Source organism: Desmodus rotundus, chromosome 2, assembly GCF_022682495.2.
Source record: "Desmodus rotundus isolate HL8 chromosome 2, HLdesRot8A.1, whole genome shotgun sequence".
NCBI lineage: Eukaryota > Metazoa > Chordata > Mammalia > Chiroptera > Phyllostomidae > Desmodus > Desmodus rotundus.
In genome coordinates this window covers 193,244,843-193,268,982 of record NC_071388.1, presented here as the reverse complement: position 1 = coordinate 193,268,982, position 24,140 = coordinate 193,244,843, and the positions used below count along the sequence as shown (strand labels likewise).

At 43.8% G+C, this 24,140-nt stretch overlaps 1 protein-coding gene and 1 long non-coding RNA gene across 2 annotated transcripts in view; one reads left to right on the top strand and one right to left on the bottom strand.

Moving 5' to 3' along the window:
* LOC139440661 (uncharacterized) overlaps positions 1 to 24,140 on the bottom strand; it is a 45,134-nt gene that overhangs the window by 3,561 nt on the left and 17,433 nt on the right. Inside the window, exon 2 of the long non-coding RNA XR_011650841.1 lies at positions 19,765 to 19,890. This is a non-coding gene — a long non-coding RNA (uncharacterized lncRNA). The remainder of the gene's footprint in view (positions 1 to 19,764; positions 19,891 to 24,140) is intronic.
* On the top strand, positions 9,772 to 10,398 carry TNP1 (transition protein 1). Its single transcript, XM_024563892.3, has 2 exons — positions 9,772 to 9,968; positions 10,172 to 10,398. The coding sequence occupies exons 1-2, from the start codon at positions 9,830 to 9,832 to the stop codon at positions 10,198 to 10,200; spliced, it is 168 nt and encodes a 55-aa protein (XP_024419660.1). The 5' UTR covers positions 9,772 to 9,829; the 3' UTR covers positions 10,201 to 10,398.

The following is a 24,140-nucleotide window of genomic DNA, read 5'->3' as shown; positions in this document are numbered from 1 at the left end:
CCCTCACCTCCTATCTCTCTTCTACTCACTGCACTGTGACCAAAGCCCCCACTCTGTCTCTGTAGGAACCTAAGTGCCAAATGCTCTACTAGGTTAAGTAAGGACTGAAAAGTGAGATGAGGTTCCTCAAGTGCTCTGCATAGTCCCTGACATTTAGTAGGTCCCTCAGTTAAAGTTACAACTACCCCAAGTTTGGCAGCTTCCATCTGTGAACCCCTGTTACTTCACAACTCCACTCTTCCTGAATTTTCTTCTGCTCTGTCTCCTTCTTCAGCTCTCCCCTCTGGAAAAAAAACCTAAATGCTGATAAATACCATCATTGTGTTCCTGGACCATACCATCTTCTCCCTTAGATTCAATTACACAAAACTCTACTTTGCCAATGCTCAAATATGTGTCCCAGCCCCCAATTGCTCTTCTGAGCTAAGCTACTTATATCCAACTTGTCCACTGAACATCTAAGTGAACAGTTGATCTCTCCACTAGAATATCTACCTGTACAAAACTAAAACCAGTACTTACTGTCCAAATATATTCCCTGCCCTTGAATCCACCTAGCAGTCATTATCTCAGGGCAGAAGTCTAGGTTTCAAACTTTCCTTTCATAGTCACCCACCCCGCACATCTTATCAGTCGCCTCAGTGTTTTATAACATACCTTTTCTTCTCCATCCCCATCACTGACTTGGGTCACTCTCCTCTGGGCTTTAGTATTCTGGTCTTTTGTTATATTTCTCTTCATGGTAAACATTAAGTAAAAGATGGCATCCCCTATGTGAATACCATCTCCACCTCCTTCCCTTCCATGGCAGCAAATACATCAGGAGATACTGTGCATAAGCACTAAAATTAAGCAGATGCAGATTTAAATCCCACCTTTGCTGTTTAGTATATTTATGTCCTTGAGTAACTTCCTGAAGCCTGTAGAAAGTAGTCTCCAACTGTGTACTAAGTTTCCTCATCAGTCAAATAATAGAATTGAAATTAAGTTCTTGTCCTCTTGACTTTAACTAAAAGAAAATTTTTAAGACCAGGAGAAATAAAATAATTTGTCCCAGTTTAGTAGATTGAGAGGCTTGGATCCAGAAAATCAGTATGATTAAATGTTGAAAGAAATCGTCATGGGTCCCACTCTTCAACCCTTCTCCTGTAGATTACTTGCTGACCTCATATGGACTTTGTGACATCCAAGAATGGAAAAGTCTAGGTCACAGTGGCTAGTTTCCTTAGGGTATCCCTCACATCCCCCACCCCCATCTAAAGGCTCAGAATGCCGTCTTTGGGTAAATAAATGCAAAGCCCACATCAACTTCTAACATCTACCATGACTAAGTGCAATCGCCTAGGACTCAATGGACTTCCAGTGGGGGCATAGAGGAAAGCACCACCAAGGAGAGTGTGGGGGAGAAAGAAGAAGAGGACAGCAATGGCAAGGCTCTTGAATGTGTTGCCCTAAGCTTATATAGGAGGAGTATAGAGAGTAGATGAAGGATGTGTGGGGTGAGTGGCAGAGAGAGGAGCTGGTGATGGAGCCTTTACTGAAGAGGCACAGTGGGAAGCAAGCCATTCACAAGTACCTATCAAGCCCCCATTATGAATCAGACTTTGACCAACTCTGCTGGACTATAAGGATAAATGTGATAGAGATTTTTTAACATAGTTATCTGGATGTTTGTCGTAAGTGCCTTAAGTCTGGAGGGCCAGAGGGAGCTTCATAGGCACAGGACCTATGCAGTCACAAACAGCCCTGTGTTCAGGGGACTTTGAGCTTGGTCTATGCTCTGCTGTCACCATCTTGAAAGTTTTTTTTTTTTTAACAGAAGTCCAGCCTATTCATCTTGCCCTGAGCACAGAAATAATGCAGGTAGTTCTGGGGAGACATATAGAGCTGGCATCACAGGAAGTTCCAAGTAACCCAGGCCAAACCACAGCTAAAAAGTTACCAAAATTATAAAAGAAAGTGTCAAGTTGGACACGTGTGCCCACCTGAAGAATCTTCTAAGACTCTTCCACCCTAACCAGGAACCTTTACAACCTCAATTTTGTCTTTGTTTCTTGCAGCCTGAAGAAAGTGCTTCTATCACTGTTCCAGGACAGTAGTTTACTGATAAAACATATTTCTACCTGGTAACACAGTACTCCAAACCTCCAAAACATTTTGGCAGCATTACTTTCCACATTCCCTCCCAGAATAATAAGGCTGCTCATGCTCAGCACTGGGGATTTCTTGATCAGTAAAAGGTGATAATTGCCATGCTCCAAGAATCTGGGTCTTTCTTTGGTCCTTACTGAAAATGAAGTCTTTGTTTTGAAGATTTCATTAAACAAGTCAACTCTGCTGTCCCAGCATGGGGTCTGTGAAGGGCAAAGTGTCCCTAAACCTTTGTGTTTTAGATCACAGAATTGGGGGGCTGAAAGAGCAGTGAACGAGCTTCTTTGTCTCTTTTCTTCAGTATAAATACAAAAAAACCCCTTCTTTTTCAAATATGAGAATTCTACCCGAGGGAACTAATGGGGAAACCAAGTAGGCAGTGATACTGTCAGGCAAATCATCTTTGTCAGTTCCATTTTTTAAGATCCTCAAGAGGCAAAGTGAAATTATGCTTCCAACCTCTCTCCTCTTCCTCTTCCTTCCATTGATCACCACTAAGAGTAGGAAGTAGAATTTTATCAAGTTCAGTCAAGGAGATATGACTAAATTGTGATGTCTATCTTGACCCAGCTTTGATCAGTGGAATTATAACAGGCACTTACAGTTAAAATAATCCAGAAATATTATTTCCTCTGGTCAAAGTACCCTACCATTATATTGGTCACAATGCTTTGAAAGCATCAATTATGAAGGAAGATGACCTTCATGTGGCAACTTCAGTCTGTCTCTCTGGTCCTTTTCCCCTTTTGGTGGCAACTCAGCCCACTCTCACAGCACCAGGTGTCCTCAAATTCAATGACATGATTGTCATTGGTGGGAGGGATGATTTAAACAGGGGAAGGGTCTCTGGCTTATGGCTCTCAAAACATGAAGGGAGAAGGGAGAAGCAGAGGGGAAAAAAACAAACAAACAAAAGGCCAGAAATCTCAACAGTAGTGCCTTGTGGCACAGTGACAAGAAGCCTGAACTGGGAATTAGGAGATCTGGGCTTGAGATCCAATTTTAACTATAATTTGTGTCTTTGGCTAAGTTATCCTTCATCCCCAGACTTATTTATTATGAAATTGTTCTCTAGCAACCCTCACAACTCAAAGTGCCTTATTTCAGTTGGTAGATGAATTGAAACACATTTTTCCTAAAGACCATATCAGACCAAATGATTGAATATATGTGATATTTTCATACCATAACACCCCCTTTCTAAATCTCAGGATGCAGCCCTATTTTTGTCTTATGACTGAAGGACCCCATATTCACAGTGTGTTTTTGGAAGGTACAGCTTCTTCTTTACTATGTTATAGATGGGGATTAAGGTCAGCAAGGGGCAGGGGAGTGGTTAGTGTGAAAACATCACTGGAACCTTAAGAAGCATAAATTGTGGATTTTCTTTGTGTACAGTTGTACCATGTGGTGCTATTGTTAGGGGTGACAAGAGAAATGAAAATAGTAAATCATTTTTCATAAGTCCAAAACAACAACAATAAAAAAAACTAATGAAAATTTGAATTCTCACCAAATGAGAATTTTAAATTTGTCCAGAAGACCTTCAAGTTCACACGCTGCCTCTAACAACTCACTAGTTATTCCCAATTCTCCCTCTCCCTTCAGAATTAGATTCCTTCACTGTAATCTTAGCAGCACTTGTAAGACAGAAAAAAAAAAAAATAGAACTGAGAGTCAAGGCCAGATCTATTTTTAAGTGAAGTAGGGAAGGCAGTATGGAGTAGTGCGCAGTCTTTGGCTTGGGGATCAGCAATCCTGGGTCTGGCCAAGGCTTTTGAGCTGCCTGGTGCAGCCTTAGATAAGCCTCTTGGCTTTCCAAAGGAGGGGGTCCAGATGGCTCCTGAGGAACCTTCCAGGGCCACTGCTCTTGTGATGAGTCTCCCACTTTTTAGCGACATGATCTCTCTATTCTTGGAAAATAGAAATTGCTTATGGAAAGACAGTTTGAAAATACAGTGAGAACTAATGGGAAAGAAGCCTGAAGGAAAAAGTGGGAAAGAACTCTGACAAATCTTCAGATAGAACCTAGGTCATCCTTAAAACCAAGATGCTCCCTTGATTCCCAGAACCACATGGGAAGAGGTTAGATGAGTTGAGTCTAGCCTTCCCTTTTCTCTGAAAATCACCCCTTGGCCTTGGACTCTGGTTTCTCTATATTTCCTAGTGGAGACATCAAATGAGTCCTGAGATCAGAGAGCTCTGATTCTTGGGGAGATCCTCCTCTAGGACACTTTCTCCCCTTCTATTCTGCCCCTGACCCCCCTTTGTCTGTCTGAATAGCCACATCAAGAGCAAAGAAGAGAGAGCATTCATATGAACAGGATAGAAGGTCTCCATTACCCAGCTGAGGTCAACATCTGGAGAAATTTAGGTTCAGAGAGGGATTCAGACTGAGTCATTGACGTGTAAGGACTGTCAGTAACTTTTCCATGTTCACTCTTAACAAGCTCCAATTCCAAGCTTGCTGGGAAGATCCAGCCTTGGGAAGAAGATGTCCATTGGACTCCCCAGAAAAACTAATGGAGTGGGTTTGAATTGGAGACGGGACCCAACTAGAGATCCAAAACAGTGACACCTGAAGTCTGTCCCTTCCTACCCTAATAAAGGGGCCAATGGGAACATTGGTCTCCAAGCCCTTCTGCAGTGCCGTCTAGCCATCCTTCTAGGAGATAAAGACACCATTCTTTTCATCCATTTGTCCCCACACAAGAAAACACTCAGTCCCAAGAAAGAACAAGCTGATAGCTCATCTTCTAATGGGGCCAGGGGTTCTGTTCCCTTCCCACGTCCCAATAGCTCTCAGAAAATATCTATTTCCTTTCATCAAGAGAAGCACAAGCTAAGACCCACCAGAAAGCCAAAGTATGGATGAAGGAGGTTTATTGGGTGTATCTGCTACTCCTGTATTGGGTTATTTGAAGTAACTCATGTAGCCATTCTGTGCCTCGTTTTCTCATCCAAAAAGAAAAATCAGCTTCTAGTCAAATTACAATTAAACTACAGAACAACCGTCTTTCAGAAGCACCTGAAATCTGGCTGAATAAAAGTCCCAGAACTAAAGATATAAAGAAGAAGCCACATTGAGACTGATAGAAGGGGCAGAGATGCAGAATGGGCTGCTCCCATACTGTGTGACAGATAAAAATCAGGAGAGAGATCTTGGCTGCAGTGGTCCCCCTTGAGGAATGGGGGGTCCCAGCCCCATACTAGGCTTCCCAGCCCAGGGTTTCAATGCCAAGAAGAGAAGTCCCCATACCTTCTGGCTGTAAAAAACAGTGGGATTTGTCACTGAGGCAGAGGGAGGCTTCTGGAATCCCAGGTGTTCCTCTTAGAAGGCCCACAAAGACTTACTGAGACTCACTCACTCTGAGCTCCAGTGCTGGGGCAGCAGCTTGAAAGGCACCAGAGACATATGGGGAGAAGTTGAATTATCTGGCATCAGACAGATTTTTCCCAGACTAAAGTGTTGACAGAGGCCATTAGTCCTTTTCTGGGCCCTCTCTCCCCACACCCACGGAGCCAGCAGGCAGGTGCCATATTTGAGTTTCCATCAACCTGGCTCTCACTGTTTGCCCCACCCTGGTGACTCCCTGAAACCCCAACCCACCAACTTGCAGGCCCACCCAAGCTGTTTCCAGGGGCTTTTCCGTAAGAATGGTCTGTCTTGGTTCATGCTTCAGACTTTCCTAAAATCTCTCAGACAAGCAGCATCTGGCCTCAGTGTGCCCCATACCTCTCATTAAGTGGTCCCAGGCCCAGCACCAGTGGCAGCCTGCCTTGGTTCACAGCTTGGCCTTGCCTGGGCATCTCCAAGCCCAGCACTAGTAGCAGCCATCTACAGATTGCTTTGTAGCTCATACTGAATGGCCCTGGGCAGAACACAGGTTTCAGCGAATGACCTTGGCCTGCATTTCCCAGGAAGGCCCAGAGACAGCACAGCCAGTGGGCAGTTTCAGACCATGCTGGGGCACCATCCAATCACCTTCATGAGTGACAAGCTCAAAAGGCAGACTCGGTGGGCATCAAAGCCCCACTGAAGTAAGTCCTGCTCAGTAGGGTGGGCCCCTGTACAGCTGCTCCTCCACTGTGCAGCTGATCCTCCGCAATAGTCACAGCCAGTCCTTGCAGCTGATCTGCCTGGGGGTAAATCCCCCCCACCGATGTGCCAGCAATCAAGGCTCAACTACAACAGAATGGTGTACACAGCCCACATATTGGGAGGGCACAGCTGGAGTGCCCATGTTGGGTCAACGGGGAGGTTGTGCCACTGGACCCTACAGGATCCCTACTATATAAGGCCACTCTACCAAGCCTGGGTGATATAGCAGCTCTACCTAATACATAGAAACAAACAAAGGGATGCTGCTAAAATGAGGAGAGAAAGAGATATGTCCCAAATGAAAGAACAGATTAAAACTTCAGAGAAAGAACTAAACAAAATGGAGACAAGCAATGTACTAGGTGCAGAGTTTAAAACATTGGTTATAAGGACATTCAATGAACTTAAGGGAAGAGGAGATGAACTTACAGAAAACCTCAACAGGATTAAAAAGGTCATGGAAACCATAAAAAATTAAAGATAATTAATAATTAAGGATACACTAACTGAAATGTAAAATAATTTTCAAGGAATCAACATTAGACTGCATGAAGCCAACAATCAAATCAGCAATTTGGAATATCAGGCAGTAAAAAATACCCAATTAGAACAGCAAAAAGAAAAAAGAATCCAAAAAATAATGAGGATTAACAGAAGGTCCTCAAGGAAAGGCCAGCCCTGGGCTCACTGAGGGTCAGGAATGAACTCAATGTCCTCTATCTAAATTGTCATTGGTTCAAGCAACAGTGGGGCAGAAACAAACAGACAGGCAGAGGTGCCCAATGCTCAACCCTGCTCCGTCCCTCCTCCAGGAGGTCTGATGAGGAAGCCAACTCAAACACCCACAGTCTCACCCTCAACTGGCTTTCAGATTGCTGCCCCCAGCACTGGGCTTTGTGCTGCCTGAGTTTCTCAGCATGGTGTCTGAAACCAGAACTACTCTTCAACTCTATGCAAAGGTGCTTTTTTGTTTGTTTCTTCATCAGTTCTCAAGTCTGGCTGCCTTCTTCCCTGTGATCTCAGCTTCTCCTTGGCAGAATGGTTCTTTTGAGGGTGGAAAGAACTTGGATGAGTGGTATTATCCAGTTTCCAGGACCATCCAGAAAATGCTTCTCATACTAGAGACCAGCAGAGTCAGACATGTGAGGCCTACCTGGAGCAATAGAGGGTCTGTTATTGAGACAAGGTCTTTTTTCACTTCCCTCTTCAGAAATGTTCCTACTTGATATACAATATCATTCTGTGTTGTACTGTTTGCTTCATAATACCAAAGAGGCTAGAATGAACCTGTGAGAAATGCAGTACAAATAAAAAATACACTCCCTAGCTACAAGGAGCCTGCCATAAAAGTCATATGAGCTCAGAAATTACTTAACCCAACCCACTTATTTACCAAAAAGAGAGCCAAAGTCAGGACCAGAACCAAGACACACTACCTCCTGTTGAGATCCGACTCATTCACGTGATGTAGCAATGTGGGCACAGAACAGGGTTTTATGCCATTGATATAAGTTGCCCAGACTTTAAGGCCGATGTTAAAGGACCATGAACTTTGAACAGTAAAGTATTGAAAAGTCAGGAAAGTCTTCCTTGGAGAGGTGGGACAAAATGGGGAGGAATGAGATAGTCAAAAACATGGGATTTTTAATTTATTCAAAAAGGATTCCACAACTCCTTATTAGGTTCTTACTTTGTGGAAGGACTGTTCAGTGCCTAGAAGTACACAGCAGTGAACATAATTTTTAAATTCCTGCTTTCATGAAACTTGCTTGTAGGAGGAACAGCTAGGCTCTTGCCTCTTTGGGTGAAAAAAGTCTCCAACAGAAGACCAGAAGACCCTCAGAGAGACCTGCTTGGAAACAGAAAAATAGAAAGTCTCACTTGAAAGAATCTGAGTTTCAAAACATGATTTGTTATCTACAGACATAAAAAATGCCAGGAGTGGGACTTAAAATACATTCTCTTTTATTCAACCCACTTCTGCTAAGAACCCCCTGCAAGCCAGGTGCTTGGTTCCTGAGTAAGGATAATGGCAGGGGAGAGATATAAGACATAAGAAAAGAAGAAGAAAAGATTGGTTGATGAGTCCATTATCAGGGAAGATGGGAATGGTGGATTTCTTCAGCTCAGGCTTCTACTTTGAGCTCCAGACCCATAGACCCGAGAATCATTCGATATCTTTATTTGGAAATCTCAAAAGCACTTCAAACTCAAAATGTCTGAGGTTAAAATACATGATAGCCACTGCCCCTGTGCCTGGTCTTTATCTCAGTGAGTAGCACCAGCATCCAAGTAGCTGCAATAAAACAAAAGCCAACACATTTGACTCCCTCTGCTCTCACCAACCAAATCCAATCCCTCATGGTCTTCATCTCCTATCTATATCTCTTCACCTTATATCCCTGGCCAAGCCTAAGTCATTATCAAATACCGTATTTTGCCTTGTATAATGCACGCTTTTATGCCCAAATTTTTTAGGGAAAAATAAGGATGCACATTATACATGGATATAATAAATACATGCCATTGGTATAATAATCCTGTGTACAATGCACACAAAAACATGGATGTGCATTATAGATGGCAAAATATGGTATTTTTCTCTCCTGAACCTCTACTACTTTATTCACTTCATTTCCCCATTAATTCATCCCCCACCCAGCAGCCTCTAATCTCATCATGTTATCCTCTTAAATATTTTTCCACGGCTTCCCACTGTACTTAAGCCTGGTATATTTTCTGCCTCTCTTTCCAACCTCATCTTGCACCATATTGGGAAATTCACTGATTTGTGTAGATGTCAGATTAATGGGTTTCTCCCCCACTAGGCTGAAAGCTCTATGAACAAAGAGTCTACTTTTGTTTTTATTTACTACTATTTTATCACCGTTGGTTAAGCCAGTGATTCTCAGCCAGGGGTGATTTTGCTCCTACACCCAAGGTAACATTTGGAAACATTTTTGATTATCACAGCTGTGGGGATTCTACTGGTAACTAATGGGTAAAGTCTAGGGGTGTTGCCAAATATCCTACAGGACAGTTTCCCAAAATTACTCAGCCCATAATGTCAGCAGAAGTAAGGCTGAGAAATCCTGGTTTAGATGAAAGAGAAGGAATGTTTATGCTTTGACCACATTAAACTGGATTTCCTAGATTCAAGTCCAAATAGAAACACATTTATTATCTCCCAATGCTATAGAGAGACAAATAAGCACGTATATACAGGCACTCAACAAATATTAAATTTCCTAAAGTCAGGAGATAGCTATGTTAATGGCCATTGCATTCCTCAGAAGACCAGCACAGAACTGAAACTTAGTTGTTCAGTAACACTTGTCTAGAAAACTTCATTTAACTTATAAAGGACCTCAAAATTGAGGGTAGCTTTGAGCTGCATTAGAAGGGCCACCTTATTTCCCATATATGACCAAAGTGTGACAAAGGCTAGTGACAGAATAATGGAGCCCCACCCATCTGCCAAGCCACACCCTTTTGCAATCACAATGGCTAAGGCCATAAATACCCAGACTCGCGGCCTCCCGGCCCTGCAAAGCTCCTCATTTGTGCCGAATTACAATGTCGACCAGCCGCAAATTAAAGAGTCATGGCATGAGGAGGGGCAAGAACAGATCTCCTCACAAGGGAGTCAAGAGAGGTGGCAGCAAAAGAAAATACCGGAAGGGCAACCTGAAGAATAGAAAACGAGGCGATGATGGTGAGTGAGGGATGAGTAGAACAGTCAAACATGGGGGGGAACTTGTTACCCCAAGGCCCTCTCTCTTGAAATTACCTCTCCTAGGACCCTGAAATCTCAGCCTAAGAATTTCATTTCCATTTAAATTCATGTCTGGGCAGGAAGAGTATGAATGTGTATGTTCTAACTGGTGTCCCTGTCACAAACATGTCCTTCCCCCACAGCCAATCGCAATTACCGCTCCCACGTGTGACCCCACTAGTGGGCTCTGCCCTGGTGGACTTCAAACAACACCAGGCAGCAACAAGAGGACAACAGAAGGGGACTGTCAAAAATCTACTTCAAAGCCAGAGAAGAACCTATCCTGTGGGTAAAATACCAATCATGATCGAAATGAGGAATGTATAATGTGGACTGTTTCTCCCCAACATCTCAATAAAATTCTGAAAACTGAAAAATATGTTTACTTTGATCTTTGGTTGAAAAAAGCTTTCTGGGGTAGGCAGACTTGAAACACATCAAAGTAATTTGTCTTGACTCTGGCCATGCACCATCATGAAATTGGGGTCTTGGTCTCAATACACTGTCTCTCTCGCCAACAGGGAAAAGAGGAGGTAAAAGGGAGAAATGAATGTATCAGAGTGTCAGTATGCATAGACAGGTTGTCAAGGGGCTTATAGCATAAGGAGTAACATCAAACCATGTGTTAAGGTATGTCCTAGAGTTAGAGAAGATTCGATACTATTACTGACATGGTAAGAGAAGCTATGTTGGGCTTGAGATGGACAAAGCTGAAGATGGGGTGTTGCCTGGAAGGTTCGATTCAAGCCAGATGGTATGACTGTCATAAAACCTTAGTCAAGTGTCTGGAAGTAGAAATTACCTCAATCTGGGTGGACCTCATTGATCATTGGCAAGGAAAAACTGTCCTTAGTTGTCTTCCTCACTTTACCTTGACCTTGGGTTCTGATATGGTCAGGGATCTGACACCTCTCAGCATTCACCCACTCACCAAGGGGTAATATTTTTCTTAATGAGTGCTTCCTGTTGCCTCAGAGGCACTACCAGGGTGGCACAGGCTGGAACTGAGACTCATTTAAACCAAGCCACCCACTTGGTTGCTTGTAATCAGGAAAGGATATAAGCAGGAAGGAATGAGAGGATGAGGTTAGACATGAAGTTTCCATTTCCAATAGTGGGGTTTTTGACATTGAACCAAATGACCAAGCTGTGTATTCAATGAAGCATTGGGGAGGTTTTTAAGTACCGAATGTTGCGAGATTCCCTGTGGGTCAGATTGTGGTAGGGCAGCAAAAGGATGAGAGAAATGACCTGGATTTAAGATTTTTCAGGTTGCTCTCATCTGTCTCCTAACCGTTTGAGAATGCACATAATGTTCCCTTTTTCAGGTTCACATTCAAATCTCCCCTTATCATCAGGTACACAGACACTGAACTCAGATTATACACAATACTGCACAAAGCTCTTCATAAACAGTTCTGATCTGGACTCTAGCCTAATCAAAAATGGCCATCTCACATTCTCTTATGCCCTCTGGGAGTTCCTCAAGTCTGAGAGCTCCTTGCAACACAAAATCAGTTAATGTCAAGCTCAAGCATTTGTTGCTCTGGCTATAAATTATTCTAGACTAAGATGGAGTTTTGGGGCAAGATGTTTCTAAGAGACCAATACTCACGAAGGAAAAGGGAGGCTTGTGCAGAGGAAGAAGTTGAACATTCCTGCATGGGGCCAAAATAGCCCAGCCTGGCTGCTTTGATAAGGGTTGACCTTGGTCAAGGCATTTCTGTGCTGAGGCAGACCCTGCGTAGTGTCAGCTGGATGCTGATTGCTGGACTGCAACCCCACAATTGAGCAGCACATCTCTGTGTGTCTTACACTACGACTCCATGCCAAGAAGCTTCAAATGCCTTCCTGTGCAGCTCCCCCTTTACACTATGCTCACCACTTTGCCTTGTCTCTGTCCTCTTGGATTGCCACTAAGCACAAAGGTAAAGCCTCCTAGTGCTTCCAACGGCCACACTGAACTGGAAGCCAGCAAGCAAGGGATCCCACATGATACCAAATACAAGGAACACAGCATGCTAGAGAACAGCTCTGAAAAGCCAAGGATGATAGTGTTAGCACAAAATTTCTCCTTTCCTTTAGCATCCTGATCATCTCTCATTTGTTGTCACAGTTCAGTCTCTTCAGCCATAGCCAGTAATAGAGGCCCCAAACAGAGTTCAGCTTATCCCCAGACAAGATTATCCTCAGACAAAATGTTTTAATACAATGTTATATTTCAACAATTTTCTGTACACTGAAACCATCTAATTAATGACTAGGATGGGCATGTGGTGAACAGCCCATGGCTAGTCAGGACAGCCAGACCGTTGCCTGGTGAATTCAGTCTTTGCCCTCATAGACAGGTTTGGGAAGCAATGGCAGTCACCCAGAAAACTCTGTTTTGCAGTACAAACATTTTCCAGACCCACACGCTGGAAATTTTCCAGCGCTGGTGTTGACTTAGTCCCTGCCCTCCAGGAACATTCATTCTGTCGCTCTGTTGACAGCTCCTGCAGGCCAGCGCACCCACCAGGCAGGCGCACCCAGGGAAATAGCACAGGGGTCCTTCCATCGTGGTAGCACGCAAAGACCTCACCCTCTGTGTGCTTTTCCTCCATCTCCCCGACTTCCAGTTTTCTCTGGAACGCTATGTCCTGAAGTCATCACTTACTCGGACTTTTTGGAAAGTCGAAAAATAAAAATTTTAAGCATCTTGGCCACCAGCCCTTCTGGGTCACCTTGACCTTCTTGTGAGCTGACTTGGATACAGGGCCTCTGCTTCACTGGTCTTGGGGTCTGATGGGAGTGGTCCCAGAGCACCCATGAGTGGGTGGAGAGAACCCAGAGTAGCTATGGGGGAGACAGAGCTGACTCCCACCTCTTGCCCTGGGCCTCACCAGATGACCCTGGGTGGGAACAGCCATGTCTGTGCAGCCACAGGCAAACAGGAAGTTCTGGAGAAACGCTCAGGGCTGTGCAGAGGAGGTGAAGGGCCAGAAACAGCAGCTGGGAGGGGACTCTGTGTGGTGCAAGTCAGACATGGCCTAGGACTTGGCTGTCGGGGTCACCCAAAGGTTCTGTCCTTCGAGACCAGAGGACAGCAGCAGCCTGGCTTTGCAATCAGCACGCACTCACTCACTAGGTCACTGTGGGGAAAGAACCAAAAAGAACAGGGTCTTAATTCCTGATCTCTAGGAGCATGAGGGTCTTAGTTACCAGGTTGATGAGTCGGGAAGCAGTGTGTTTCCCTTTGAGAGAGGCTCTCCTCACTTCTGAAGCCCCCAAACCACCCTCCCTCTCCAGCTTTTCATCAGTCCAAACGTGAGACCTCCCCCTGATCTGAGCCCTGCAGCCACTCCTGCCATCTTAGCTCAGTGTCCCAGAAGTGGTACAGATGACAGTTCTCTCCACACAGCCCAGTACCAGGGTCTGGATTCCATCAGAGACAACTCCTCTTGCATTGTGACCTTGAGCCACCATCAGTCCTGCCCTATTCCGAGCCTCTGCATACCTACTCTGCATATGGCTAGGGCCATTTCGTCTCCTCCTCTGGCCCCAGTCCACCATTGCTGTCACTAAGCCTGACTCAGGCAGAAGGGAGGGAGGTATCTCTGGGCACTGGTTCTACTAGCCATGTGATCTTTGGTGAATTTTCCCACCTTTATGAGCCTCATCTTCCTTTCTACCTCAGTCATAATATCTACCTCCAGAGGTCTTGTAAAAATATCAAAAGGCTACTAGACTTATCAGGGTGATCATTTTGTAAATTATATAAATATCTAATCACTATGTTGTACACCTAAAACTAATATAATATTGTATATCAATTGTAATTTTAAAAAATTATTTAAAAAAAAAAAAGAATATCAGGTCCTGGCCAGGTATCACAGTGTGTCAGAGCATTGTCCTGATACACCAAGGTTGCAGTTTCAATCCCTGGTCAGGGCACACACCAGAATCAACCAAATGCATAAATAAGGGGAACAACAAATTGGTGTTTTTCTCTTCTCTCTCTAAAATCAATAAATAAAAATTTAAAAAGAAAGAAAGATTATCAAATGTTGTAAACTGCAGGCCCTGAGCAAGTTGGCTGCCCTCTGGACTGGCCTTTTACGTCATTGTGACTGTGACCCTGACCCATGACCCCGCGTGCTGCCTTAACCCCAGGGTGCCTTACCACTGAGGCTGAGGACAGACGTCCTCCATAATAAACCCCCTGAATAGGATCATGTTTATTTTTCCCATTAGCAGCAGGCACGTGTCTCTGTAACTAATTAGCTATGAAATCCTCAGGTCTAACACACAAATGGTTTGTGATGAAAAGACGTAAAGAACTTCAATCTCACACTTTGCAGGGACCATCCTTAGAAGAGCCTCACATGGAAGCTTTCAAGAAGAAAGAGCTTCTCTACGGGATGAGAAACTGCATGTTGATTTATTGACTGATTCCGTCAGGAACACAGAACTTCTATGTGCACAGAGTCCCCTGGGATCAGTCTGATAACATGCAGATTCTGATTCTGTAGGTCCAGGTGGGCCTGAGAGTCTGCATATGTAAGAGGCTCCGAGGCGGCGCTGACGCTGCTGGTCGGGCGTCCACTCTGTGAGTAGTGAGGGAGCACAGGACGCTGGAGTGGAAGCCCAGAGAGTAGCCCCAGCTGGCTCCACCCAAACTTCCATGGCAACTCATTGCCCCTCTCTGGGGCTCTAACATCTCTTCCAATTCTTTTTTCAAAAAGTAAAGTCCTAAAGGATGAGACTAAAGAAATATAGCCCAGCAGCAGCCATCTCTCTGACTTCTCTCCTAGGGTAAGAAGCAGCAGCATCACTGAATATGGTGGATAAAGGGCTTTCTCTACCACCTCAGAACCATGCATGGGCTGTGTTACTTCAGGATATGGGGAGGGATCAGACTTCCCAGGAACAGCATAAGAAAGAAGTGAGAGAAGAGATTAGAAAAAGCTCTGTGAACAAGTGAGGCCTCTCCCAGCCTGGCCACCACAGTAGGCTAGAAAGGAAATCTCTGGCTGGACCACTTAATCCTTCCCCTTTTTCTTTTCTACATTTGCTCCCCTCTGGCAGCACGAACCAGCTCACAGCCTACCTGCTACTGCTCAAAGTATGCATCTGTTTGTGTTTGGTTGAGGGCACCAGAAACACATTCCAACTAACATAAAAGAGGGAGACAGGGAATCTGTGGAAGGTGTGGAATTGCTTGGAGACTAGAAGAAAAAGCTGGGCAGCTGGGCCATGTGATGGGAGTCAGGCAGGAAGCAGACAGGGCGCTCTCCTCACAGTGAAGTGGCTCCAACTGTTCTCCATTCTTACATCACTCCCCTAAAACTTCAGGCCCCCAGGAGAGAGAAAATAATGGTCAAGCTTGTATTGCAGTGGGTGGGGGTTGGTCCTGAAGGGAAGATCAAGGGACTGCTATCACAGAAGGGAAGATATACTGGCAACGACCACTGCAGAATGCAAGACACAACTTCCTCGCAATGCAGCTCATACATAGGGCAGAAACTTAGCATCCTCAGCACACAGCAGCCACATTCTTCCATCCTTCCATCTGTGAACACCCTAAAACATGCAGTTTTTCCTGTAAAACTGCCATCTTAGCACAAAGAATTTGCTGAGAACATATAACATACAATTTACTTTCACTGCCAGAACCAGAAGTTGGCTTCATTCTCGACTCCATTTTTTCCCTCCATGGAGAACATTATCATCACATGGAAAAAGTTAACAGCAAATGGGAAAACAAGGAGTCATAAAGCCCTGTGCAGGCCTGCTACTGGGGGCAGGGACCGGCCCACTCCCTGGTGGGCACGTTTCGTATTCATGCCTCAGCAAAAGTAAACATGCCCGGGAGCCACAGATCCTAGGGAAAGGCTGAGAGGGAGACTGTAATCTCTGAAAGTCCAGAGTTCAGTGATGCAAATCTGTGGTGACTGGAAGAGGCCCAGGCCACAGGAGGATTCCATCACTCCTGCCTGAGTCATTGTGTGTATGTGTGTGTGTATGTGATTTCTTTCTTATCCTCCTTCCATGCCAGACACCCAGGAAGCAAGACATCTTCTGGTTAATTTAGCAGATAGAAGCTCTCAGGGATTTGGGTCTTCGCCATCTAGTATGGAAGCCCCTGACCGTGTGTAGCGATTGAGAACTCATGGGGCTAGATGTGCTGTCACTGTAACATACAGGGGCGGGTAAAAATATCTTTGCAGTAGTTCGTATGGCAAGAGACATGCAGGTTATGATCATCACAATATCTTTATTAACTCAAGAGCGTGTCACAGTGCAACTGTAAACCTCCTGTGCCCACCCTGTACGAACTGGCTTTCAAACACTTAATATGAACAAAAGAGCGTGAGATTTCTCAAGAATTTTTTATGTTGATTATATGTCAAAATAATATTTTAGACATATTTGATTAAGTAATTTGAAATTAATTTCACATGCTTCCTTTTTCCTTTTAACCTATGGCCACTAGAATAGTGAGAATCACAGATGCATCTCGTGTTAGATTTCACTGGACAGAGACAGCCTAGGGTCCCCGGGATTTTCACAGCTCAGTAACCCGTCACCAGCCGTACTTTCTGCCTTTTTCATAGAGCACAGCCTACGAGGGCCTATTCGGAGAGGGCACTGCAGAGAGATGAATAAAACCCCGCTATCTGCCTTCACCTTTCCCATCCCTCCATCACACACACATACACATATGTCCTGCGTCTTGATTACTTTAATCCTGCAGGTCTGAAGTTTTAGGAAGTGGTTGCTATGTTCTGTTTTGCTATTCTTGCTATTCTCATGGTCATCCCTGATGTCTCTGCTGTGCCTAAATGATTGCCTCCCCCTCCCCAGATGCCAAGGGCCAAAATTGCCCACCATTGTATTGCTGTATATTTTCTACAACTTTGGACTCTTAGCGAATGGGTTCAAAGTTGGCTGGTTTATAAACATACAATAGACAAAATTTTTAAATGCTTGGTCTTTTTATCATATCAGGAAACTCTATATGTCTCTCTCACACACCCACAGGAGTGGGGATAATTATCACCATGATCTACTCACATGTCTATCTGTTAATTCACAACCCCACTCACACAAAGGCAAAAAAGTAGAGAGAAAAATTTAAGATGGTGGCACTCAGCTTTAAATTCTATCTTGTTTTCCATATATTTACTTGAAATTAATAGATGTGTAGAAATGTTCACATCTAGGAATAATAATAGCAATGTATTTGTGCTAGATACTCTCCTAAGAGCTTGATACTGTCTTTAAGAGCTCCTTAAAGAGCTTTAACTTCTTTCACACCCAGCACAACCCCATGAAGTAGATACTATTGTGACCTCTGCTTTAGAGGTTAGAAACTGAGAAACAGAAAGATCAAGCAATTTGTCCAATGTCAAATGGCTGGTGAGTGGCAGAGCTGAGATTTGAACCAGGCTCTCTGTCCTCCATCTGTATGCCGAACCACTAAAATGTGGCCTATGATTTTACAGGTGCAGGAAATGAGGCCTAGAGATTGGGAAAGACAGGCTCACAATGGCCCAGTTAGTGACAGAGGCAGAATTAGAACTCTGTTTTCTGCTGCCCCCCAATATTGCCCCAGGTTCCCTACCCCCAAAACCTGACCATGCTCGTGTCCCAAGTGAAAGAGTGTTTTCAAAGAAGTAGACAGGATGCTTGGGGTGGGGGACAGAAAGGAACAGGAACAGACAACATTTCTGATCTCTGGTAAAAGCAGGATCAGTTGAGTCAAACCCTAAACAACAAATTGTACCAGAAAAACCAAAGGCTTTGGCATCAGCCAGTTCTAGATTCAGATTTTGCCATAACCACTTAACAGTTACATGACCTTGAACAAGTTACCCAACTTCTCTGAGCCTCTGTCATTTGCTGTGTAAAACTGGCTTAAAAACACCTCCTCCAAGGTCACCACAAGGATCTGCAAAGGATCCATACACAAAACAACTCACGTCATACCCAGAGCATGGCGAGCACTCTATAAATATCAGTTCCTCTCCCGACCACCCCTGCCCTCAATCTCAGGGTCCAAACGGACACCCCGGGAATTTCTGGAAAAAAAGGGGGGTCTAACAAGAGTAAAATAAGAGTGTAAGTCTGGAGGGGTGGCCCCAGGGGCTGAGGAGTGGAAACCTCTGTGCTGTTTGTGACATAGCAAGTCAGGAGAGATGCACCCCATGGCCTCACTCTATGTTGCTAGAAAGAAAGAGGTGGATTGTGAGCTCTAGCTTGAGTCACAGAAGCCCTTTGTATCTCCCAGGAGAGGGGAGGGTAGGCCCCAGCTGGGGGAACAGTGGTGGGCGGGGCCATCTGGCAGCCTGGATTTCATCTAAGAAAGGCTGGCCTCCTGCCCAGCCTGGGGTGTTGCAAGGGCCTGGGGAGGTGCCCTGTGAGGTGGGGACAGGTGTAGAGAGAGAGCAAAGACTTGGAAAAAGAGAGATGTCTCTTTCTTATTTCCTTTAGTTTGTAGTTTAATGAATTAAAGTTTATTTTTAAAGCTATTTGGGCTTAAAGAAGTTCCAGGTTCCACGTTCCTCATCTAAAAGACAGACTCTTCAAATGTCATAGGGCCATCAGAGCACCCTCCGGGGTCGTCTTCTCCATTTCCCTACGCAGAGCACACTCTGCACCTCCTCACTCCTACTGAGCAGATGGAAAACCCGTGGGTGAAGCCTCAAGACTCCTGAGATGAGAGACAACTTTCTCTTCTAGCTCCACTTATTTTCCATGGCTTCAACCGCAAGGTAGTAAAGCCAGAGACCAAAGGGAGGCTTCCTTCTGGAAAGAAACCTCTTTTGTTTCTCACTATCACCTCTCACATTCCTCCCATGTTTTAAAACACAGTTCCCAGAGCCTTTTCCTAATCAACCCAGCCAGAAAAGAATGGACATTATCACCGTGTTTGACATCCTAGAAGTCCGCGGGTTACAGTACTATTACAGTCACTGGGGCACGGTCTCATGGCCTAGAGGAACATAATTTCCCTAAAGATGGAACCATCATCCTCTCTGTCTCAGCCAGGTTGCTCACTACAGAACCTGTCAGGTTGGGGCAACATTCTCCCAGTTAACTCAGTGGGGTTTATTGAATGTGTACTCTGTACGGGAATGGTATTCATGCTTTCCTACATCTATCCAGGACAGCAGCCAGTGCCATAAACATCATGAAGTGAAAGGCCATTATGCCACCGTGGGTCTTTATGTTGAAAGCACGGTTCCTGGTATCATTTGTACCCTTAGGTCACATACCCTTAAGGTGAGCAAGGAAGGGGTCGACACTAAAGAGGCAGGTGTTCACTATGGGTGTGTGTTAAGTACCCAAACGATACAAACTATTTTCCTGGGCCTTTGGGATATACCCCAGGAGTTCCCAATGTTGCTCAGTCCACAGCACCTCAATTCTAAGGTGTCAGTATGGCCAAAGACAGAAGGAGAGGGCTCTGTTCATTCAAAGTGGTACTCAAGGCCTGGACACTCCTGCAAAAGCAGGCAGTGTGATGTTTCACACTGCACTGTGTTTCCAGCCCCTAGTACAGTGCCTGGCACATAATGGTCACTCAACAAACCTGTGAAGGATGGATGGAGGCAATGCTGCCTGCACGTGGCCACATATGGGGCGGTGGGGGGGGGCAAAAAAAACCCTGGAATTTATTTATAAAAAATTGTGTATTTATTCTTACATGTTTAAACTTCAAAGTACTCCCCATTTGATGCAATACACTTACCAAAACATTCTTTCCACTGCTCAGACCAGTTTTTGAACTTGATTTTGATGCCTTTTAGTGTTTCTGCTGTTTTTCATTTCACCTTTTCTGCATCAGCAAAGTTTCCCTTTTAGGACTTTTTTCCATCTGGGGAAACAAAAAAAAAGTCGAGTGAATAGAGAAGTGGGGCAGGGATGTCTTGCTGTTTTTAGTGAAAAACTGCAGAACACTCAGTGTGGTGTAGACAGGTGCACTTGTAAACCACCCATCATGAAGTGGGCAAACACGTTGAGTCTTCAAATAAAATTCACTGAGGCCAAATACAGCCTCTCACAACAACACCAGCTGGCACACTGCTACCAATGGGTTCCTAGAACACATGCTCCAGAAGATAATTCTGGGATTTTTTGGGGTCCCCTTTCATATGTCTCCCATAAAGAGAAGGAAGAGAAAGAGCACTATGGTTACAAGAGAATCTAGAGTTTTTCTAGACTAGCCTCTGGGGTTTAGATAAGAAAACTAGGGGAAGGTCGTGTGGTGCAGTGGAAAAGGGCAGTGGACCGGAATTTGGGAGACCTGAATACGCTAGTTCTGGCAAAAACTCGGAAAAAAAGAATTGTGACTAGGGAGTGCTGTTAGGGCAGCTGCTTTTGCCTTGTCCACCCCACACCATCCAAGTCAGATCCTCTTTTATGCTCTCAACACGTTTGCGTGTTCTTTAATACAACTTCTACCTTCTGGATCTTATCCTTGCTAATTCTCTGATTGCAAGCTTCATAAAGCTGGAGGTCATGATTCAGATTTGTTTGTTTGTTTGTTTCTCTGTGATCATAGTATCCCCTGCCTCCAACTGAAGCACATAATAAGTATTTGTTAAGTACATGAATTTATTGATAATACATTATTCCTCAGTTACATGCTAAATGTTTCATGGAGGTTAGAATGGCTCCTTGAAACAGTCAATTACTTGTCAATTAGTATTGGAGAAAACTGATCAGAACAGAAGAGGGTTGTATTCTGATCTGCAGAGCTGGGGGGCCCAGCAAATACATGGCCATTAGAATTAACACTAATCTGAGCTGAAGGTGAACTTGAGGAACATGCTCCAGAGCACGGGTCAGGGGAATACAGAAATGCAGAGGTTCAGCTAGTGGAACTGAGACAGTAAGCAACCAGCCCACAGTGACGCAGCGGCAGCTGAAAGAAAAGTTTATACCTGCCTTTGGGAAGCTGTGTACCGGGGACACAACTGGAAAGAAGAACCTGGTATCCTCCAGATTCAGGACTAGGAGGTGGCAGAATTAGCCAAGAGTGAAACATCAGCCTCACATTTTTTATTCCGATCTATGTTAAGTTGTAGCAAGGTAAGTGCCTATAAATTATACTCCAATATATAGACTGCGTATTGAGTTTTTGAACTTTAATCAGAAAACTGAGCGCACTATCATGAGGCTAATCCATCACCAAGGAAGACTCTAGATTTCGAACATGAGTGAGCAGCCTGGTCCTGGTTCTAAGGTCTAGTGTGAGGAAGAAAAATATCACAACTAAACAATGCACTCAACACACCATGCAGACATCTATAAACTGTGAGGGGAACCACAGGGCTGTCTCTGGGCTGTTCAAGCAGAAACTTGGGCCCTAAGATTTTTGAAACCTTGAAGGGTAGAAGTTGACATCAAAGGCAGGAAAAAGCTTAAAAGCTGATTTATTACAAATGTAAATGGGCAAATTCTCGGACTCACAAATTTCATCTCTAGATATTTTAGAGAAATCTTTACATCCCTACACAAGAAGTATTCAATAATAGTCACAGCTACATTTAAAGTTAATGAGACTCTCACACAGAATGACAATAATAAAATTAGGCCTGCTATAAGGTCTAATGCAGGAGTCCTTTCTTGTAGTATACCCTAGGGGACTATAATAGTGAAATGCATCTCTACCATTACACAGTGTATAGCAGTTACAAAGTAGATACATATGTGTATGCACATAGATACACACACATATGTGTATACTGATGTAAACAGATCTCTAGGACATATTATTGGATGGAGAAGAAAGTAGCAAGATACTTCATACAGTATGACACCCTTGAAATATAACAGGGTAGAATTTTTTATGTGTAAAAATAAGGGGGGGGTGTATAAAACACACATATAGGTGCGCGTGGGTGTATATATATACACACATTTACAAGCACACCCAAATATACAACATACACATAATTGTGTACATTTTTTAAAGAGTGTTTGCACCAAACTGTTGACAGTGATCATCTCAGGGGAGAAGAACAAGAGCAAGTGGTGAACAAAGATTTATCTATATTGTTTGAATTTCATTGCACATTACTTCTGTAATTAACTTTTTAAAAAATTTCTTCAAGCTGCAAGCAATTTCTATCTGGCACGAAATGGAAACATCAACGGTCCTTTAGCATAGAGAGTCTCTTTGTTCTGAGGAAATTGCCTGAATGAGGGTTTTAATGATATAAATGGAAAGTAAAGGCTGGCTTCTGTGCAAGAGATGTGGTTGCCAGGAGGAAAGTTCTTTGGAGGGTTAATCCCTGTGTTGGAACAGAGCTAATTGGACTAGGAGGTTTGTGAGGACATGTGTCCCAGCTGAGAGACGAAGGACCCAGAGGGACGGTGGGGCATTTATGTCCCACCCAGCAGCAGCATGCTCTGGGTTTGAGCTCCTGTGGTTAGAAGTTTGAGGACAAGAGGTTTGAAATATTTTCCTAAGGCCTTCCGTGGAACTCTGGCTGCAAGCTGTGTTCCTTCTGTGCACAGGTGACTAAACGAAGACCCAGCTCGCACGAAGCCCTTCTTCTCTGCCCTACGTGAAGACGGGTAAAGACGGGCGAAGGCTGTGAGTGGCGTCTTTTTTCCACTTTTTTCCACTTTTTTACTTTTTTGTACTTCTCAGCGGGTCATTACTGATATGTAATAAAGGTTTGGATTGGTGTATATTTACTTTGTATCTGGATACTTTACTGATCTTTTACTAGTTCTCATCCTTTTTCAGTTCATTCTCTAATTTTTTGTTGTTGTCATTATGCCATCTGTTATGGACTCACTGTGTCCACTGCAAACTTCTTATGCTGAAGTCCTAACTTTCAGTGCTTCAGAATGTGACTATTTAAAAACAGGGCCTTTACGCCCTGGCTGGTGTGGCTCAGTTTGTTGGAGCATCATACGGTACCACAAAGGTCCCGGTTCAATCCCCAGCCAGGTTGAGGGTTTGATCCCTGGTCGGGGTGCATACTGGAGGCAACTGATCAATGTTTCTCTCTCACATCACTGTTTCTCTCTTTAAAGGCAATGAAAAAAAAATGTCCACAGATGAGGATAAATAAAAATAAGTAAATAAAGAAATAAAAACAGGGCCTTTAAAGAGGGGATGAAATTAAAATGAGGCCATTAGGGTAGGCATTAGTCCAATCCGACTGGTGTCCTTATGAGTGGGGGAAATTTTGACACAGCACGTGCATGCCCAGAGAGACAACCACCTGAAGAGAATCTGAAGGGCAGCCAACTGCAAGCCCAGGAGAGAAGCCTCAGAAGAAACCAAACTTTGCAGCCTTAATCTTGGACTTCTACCGTCTAGAACTGTGAGAAATTAATTCCTGTTGTTTGTAAGTCTGTGTTATGTCAGCTTTAGCAAACCAATTAATTTTCATACAATCAGAAAATAATAAGGATCTCCTCCAATACTTCTACCACTAATTTCTGTTTCCTACCTTATCACATCGACTACCATATATATTCTTTTAAACTTTCTAACAGGCCAAATTTAATAGGTTAAGTTACCTTATATAAAAGTATCTTGTTAACTTCAAAGGATATTACATTTAACTCAGTTAATCCAATGAAGTTGGCACTGTTATTTTGGTGTTTAGATGAACAGATGGGGAATCAGGAAGGTAAGTGACTTGTCCAGGGTTACAGGTCATAACTGGACTCAGATTTTCAGATTCTAAATCAAATTTATTGATTTTTTCCCATTATATCCATCAAAAAAATTATGAAGAAGGTAAATTTTATAGTAGGAGAAAATTAAATGTTTAGTAACTATTACTATAATTGCTCTTTCTGGGATTTTAAAGTGTTCTTTCTACCTCTAATTCTTGTTTTCCCTTCCTTGAGGAGAAGGGCATTTTTCTCCAACTTTGCAATATAGTTACATAACAACACCACCTGTTAAGTTTCTGCCTTCCCAGTCATGCTTCTGAAGGAGGCAGCAAATAATAGTGAAAAGTATTTAGTATGGTAGGCAGCTTAGATGGCTCCTAAGGACTCCTATCCCTGAGGTTCGTAGTGACTTGCTTCAATGACTGAGATACAGCTAAACTGATGATATATAGCTGCTACGATTAGGTTAGAAAAAGACGT

What these genes read in the sequence shown, in the direction of transcription:
- TNP1 (XM_024563892.3), top strand. Translation starts at nt 9,830, where the DNA reads ATGTCGACCAGCCGCAAATTAAAGAGTCATGGCATGAGGAGGGGCAAG. An exon ending in TAGAAAACGAGGCGATGATG is followed by an intron (nt 9,969 to 10,171) that starts GTGAGTGAGGGA and finishes CTTCCCCCACAG; the next exon opens with CCAATCGCAATTACCGCTCC.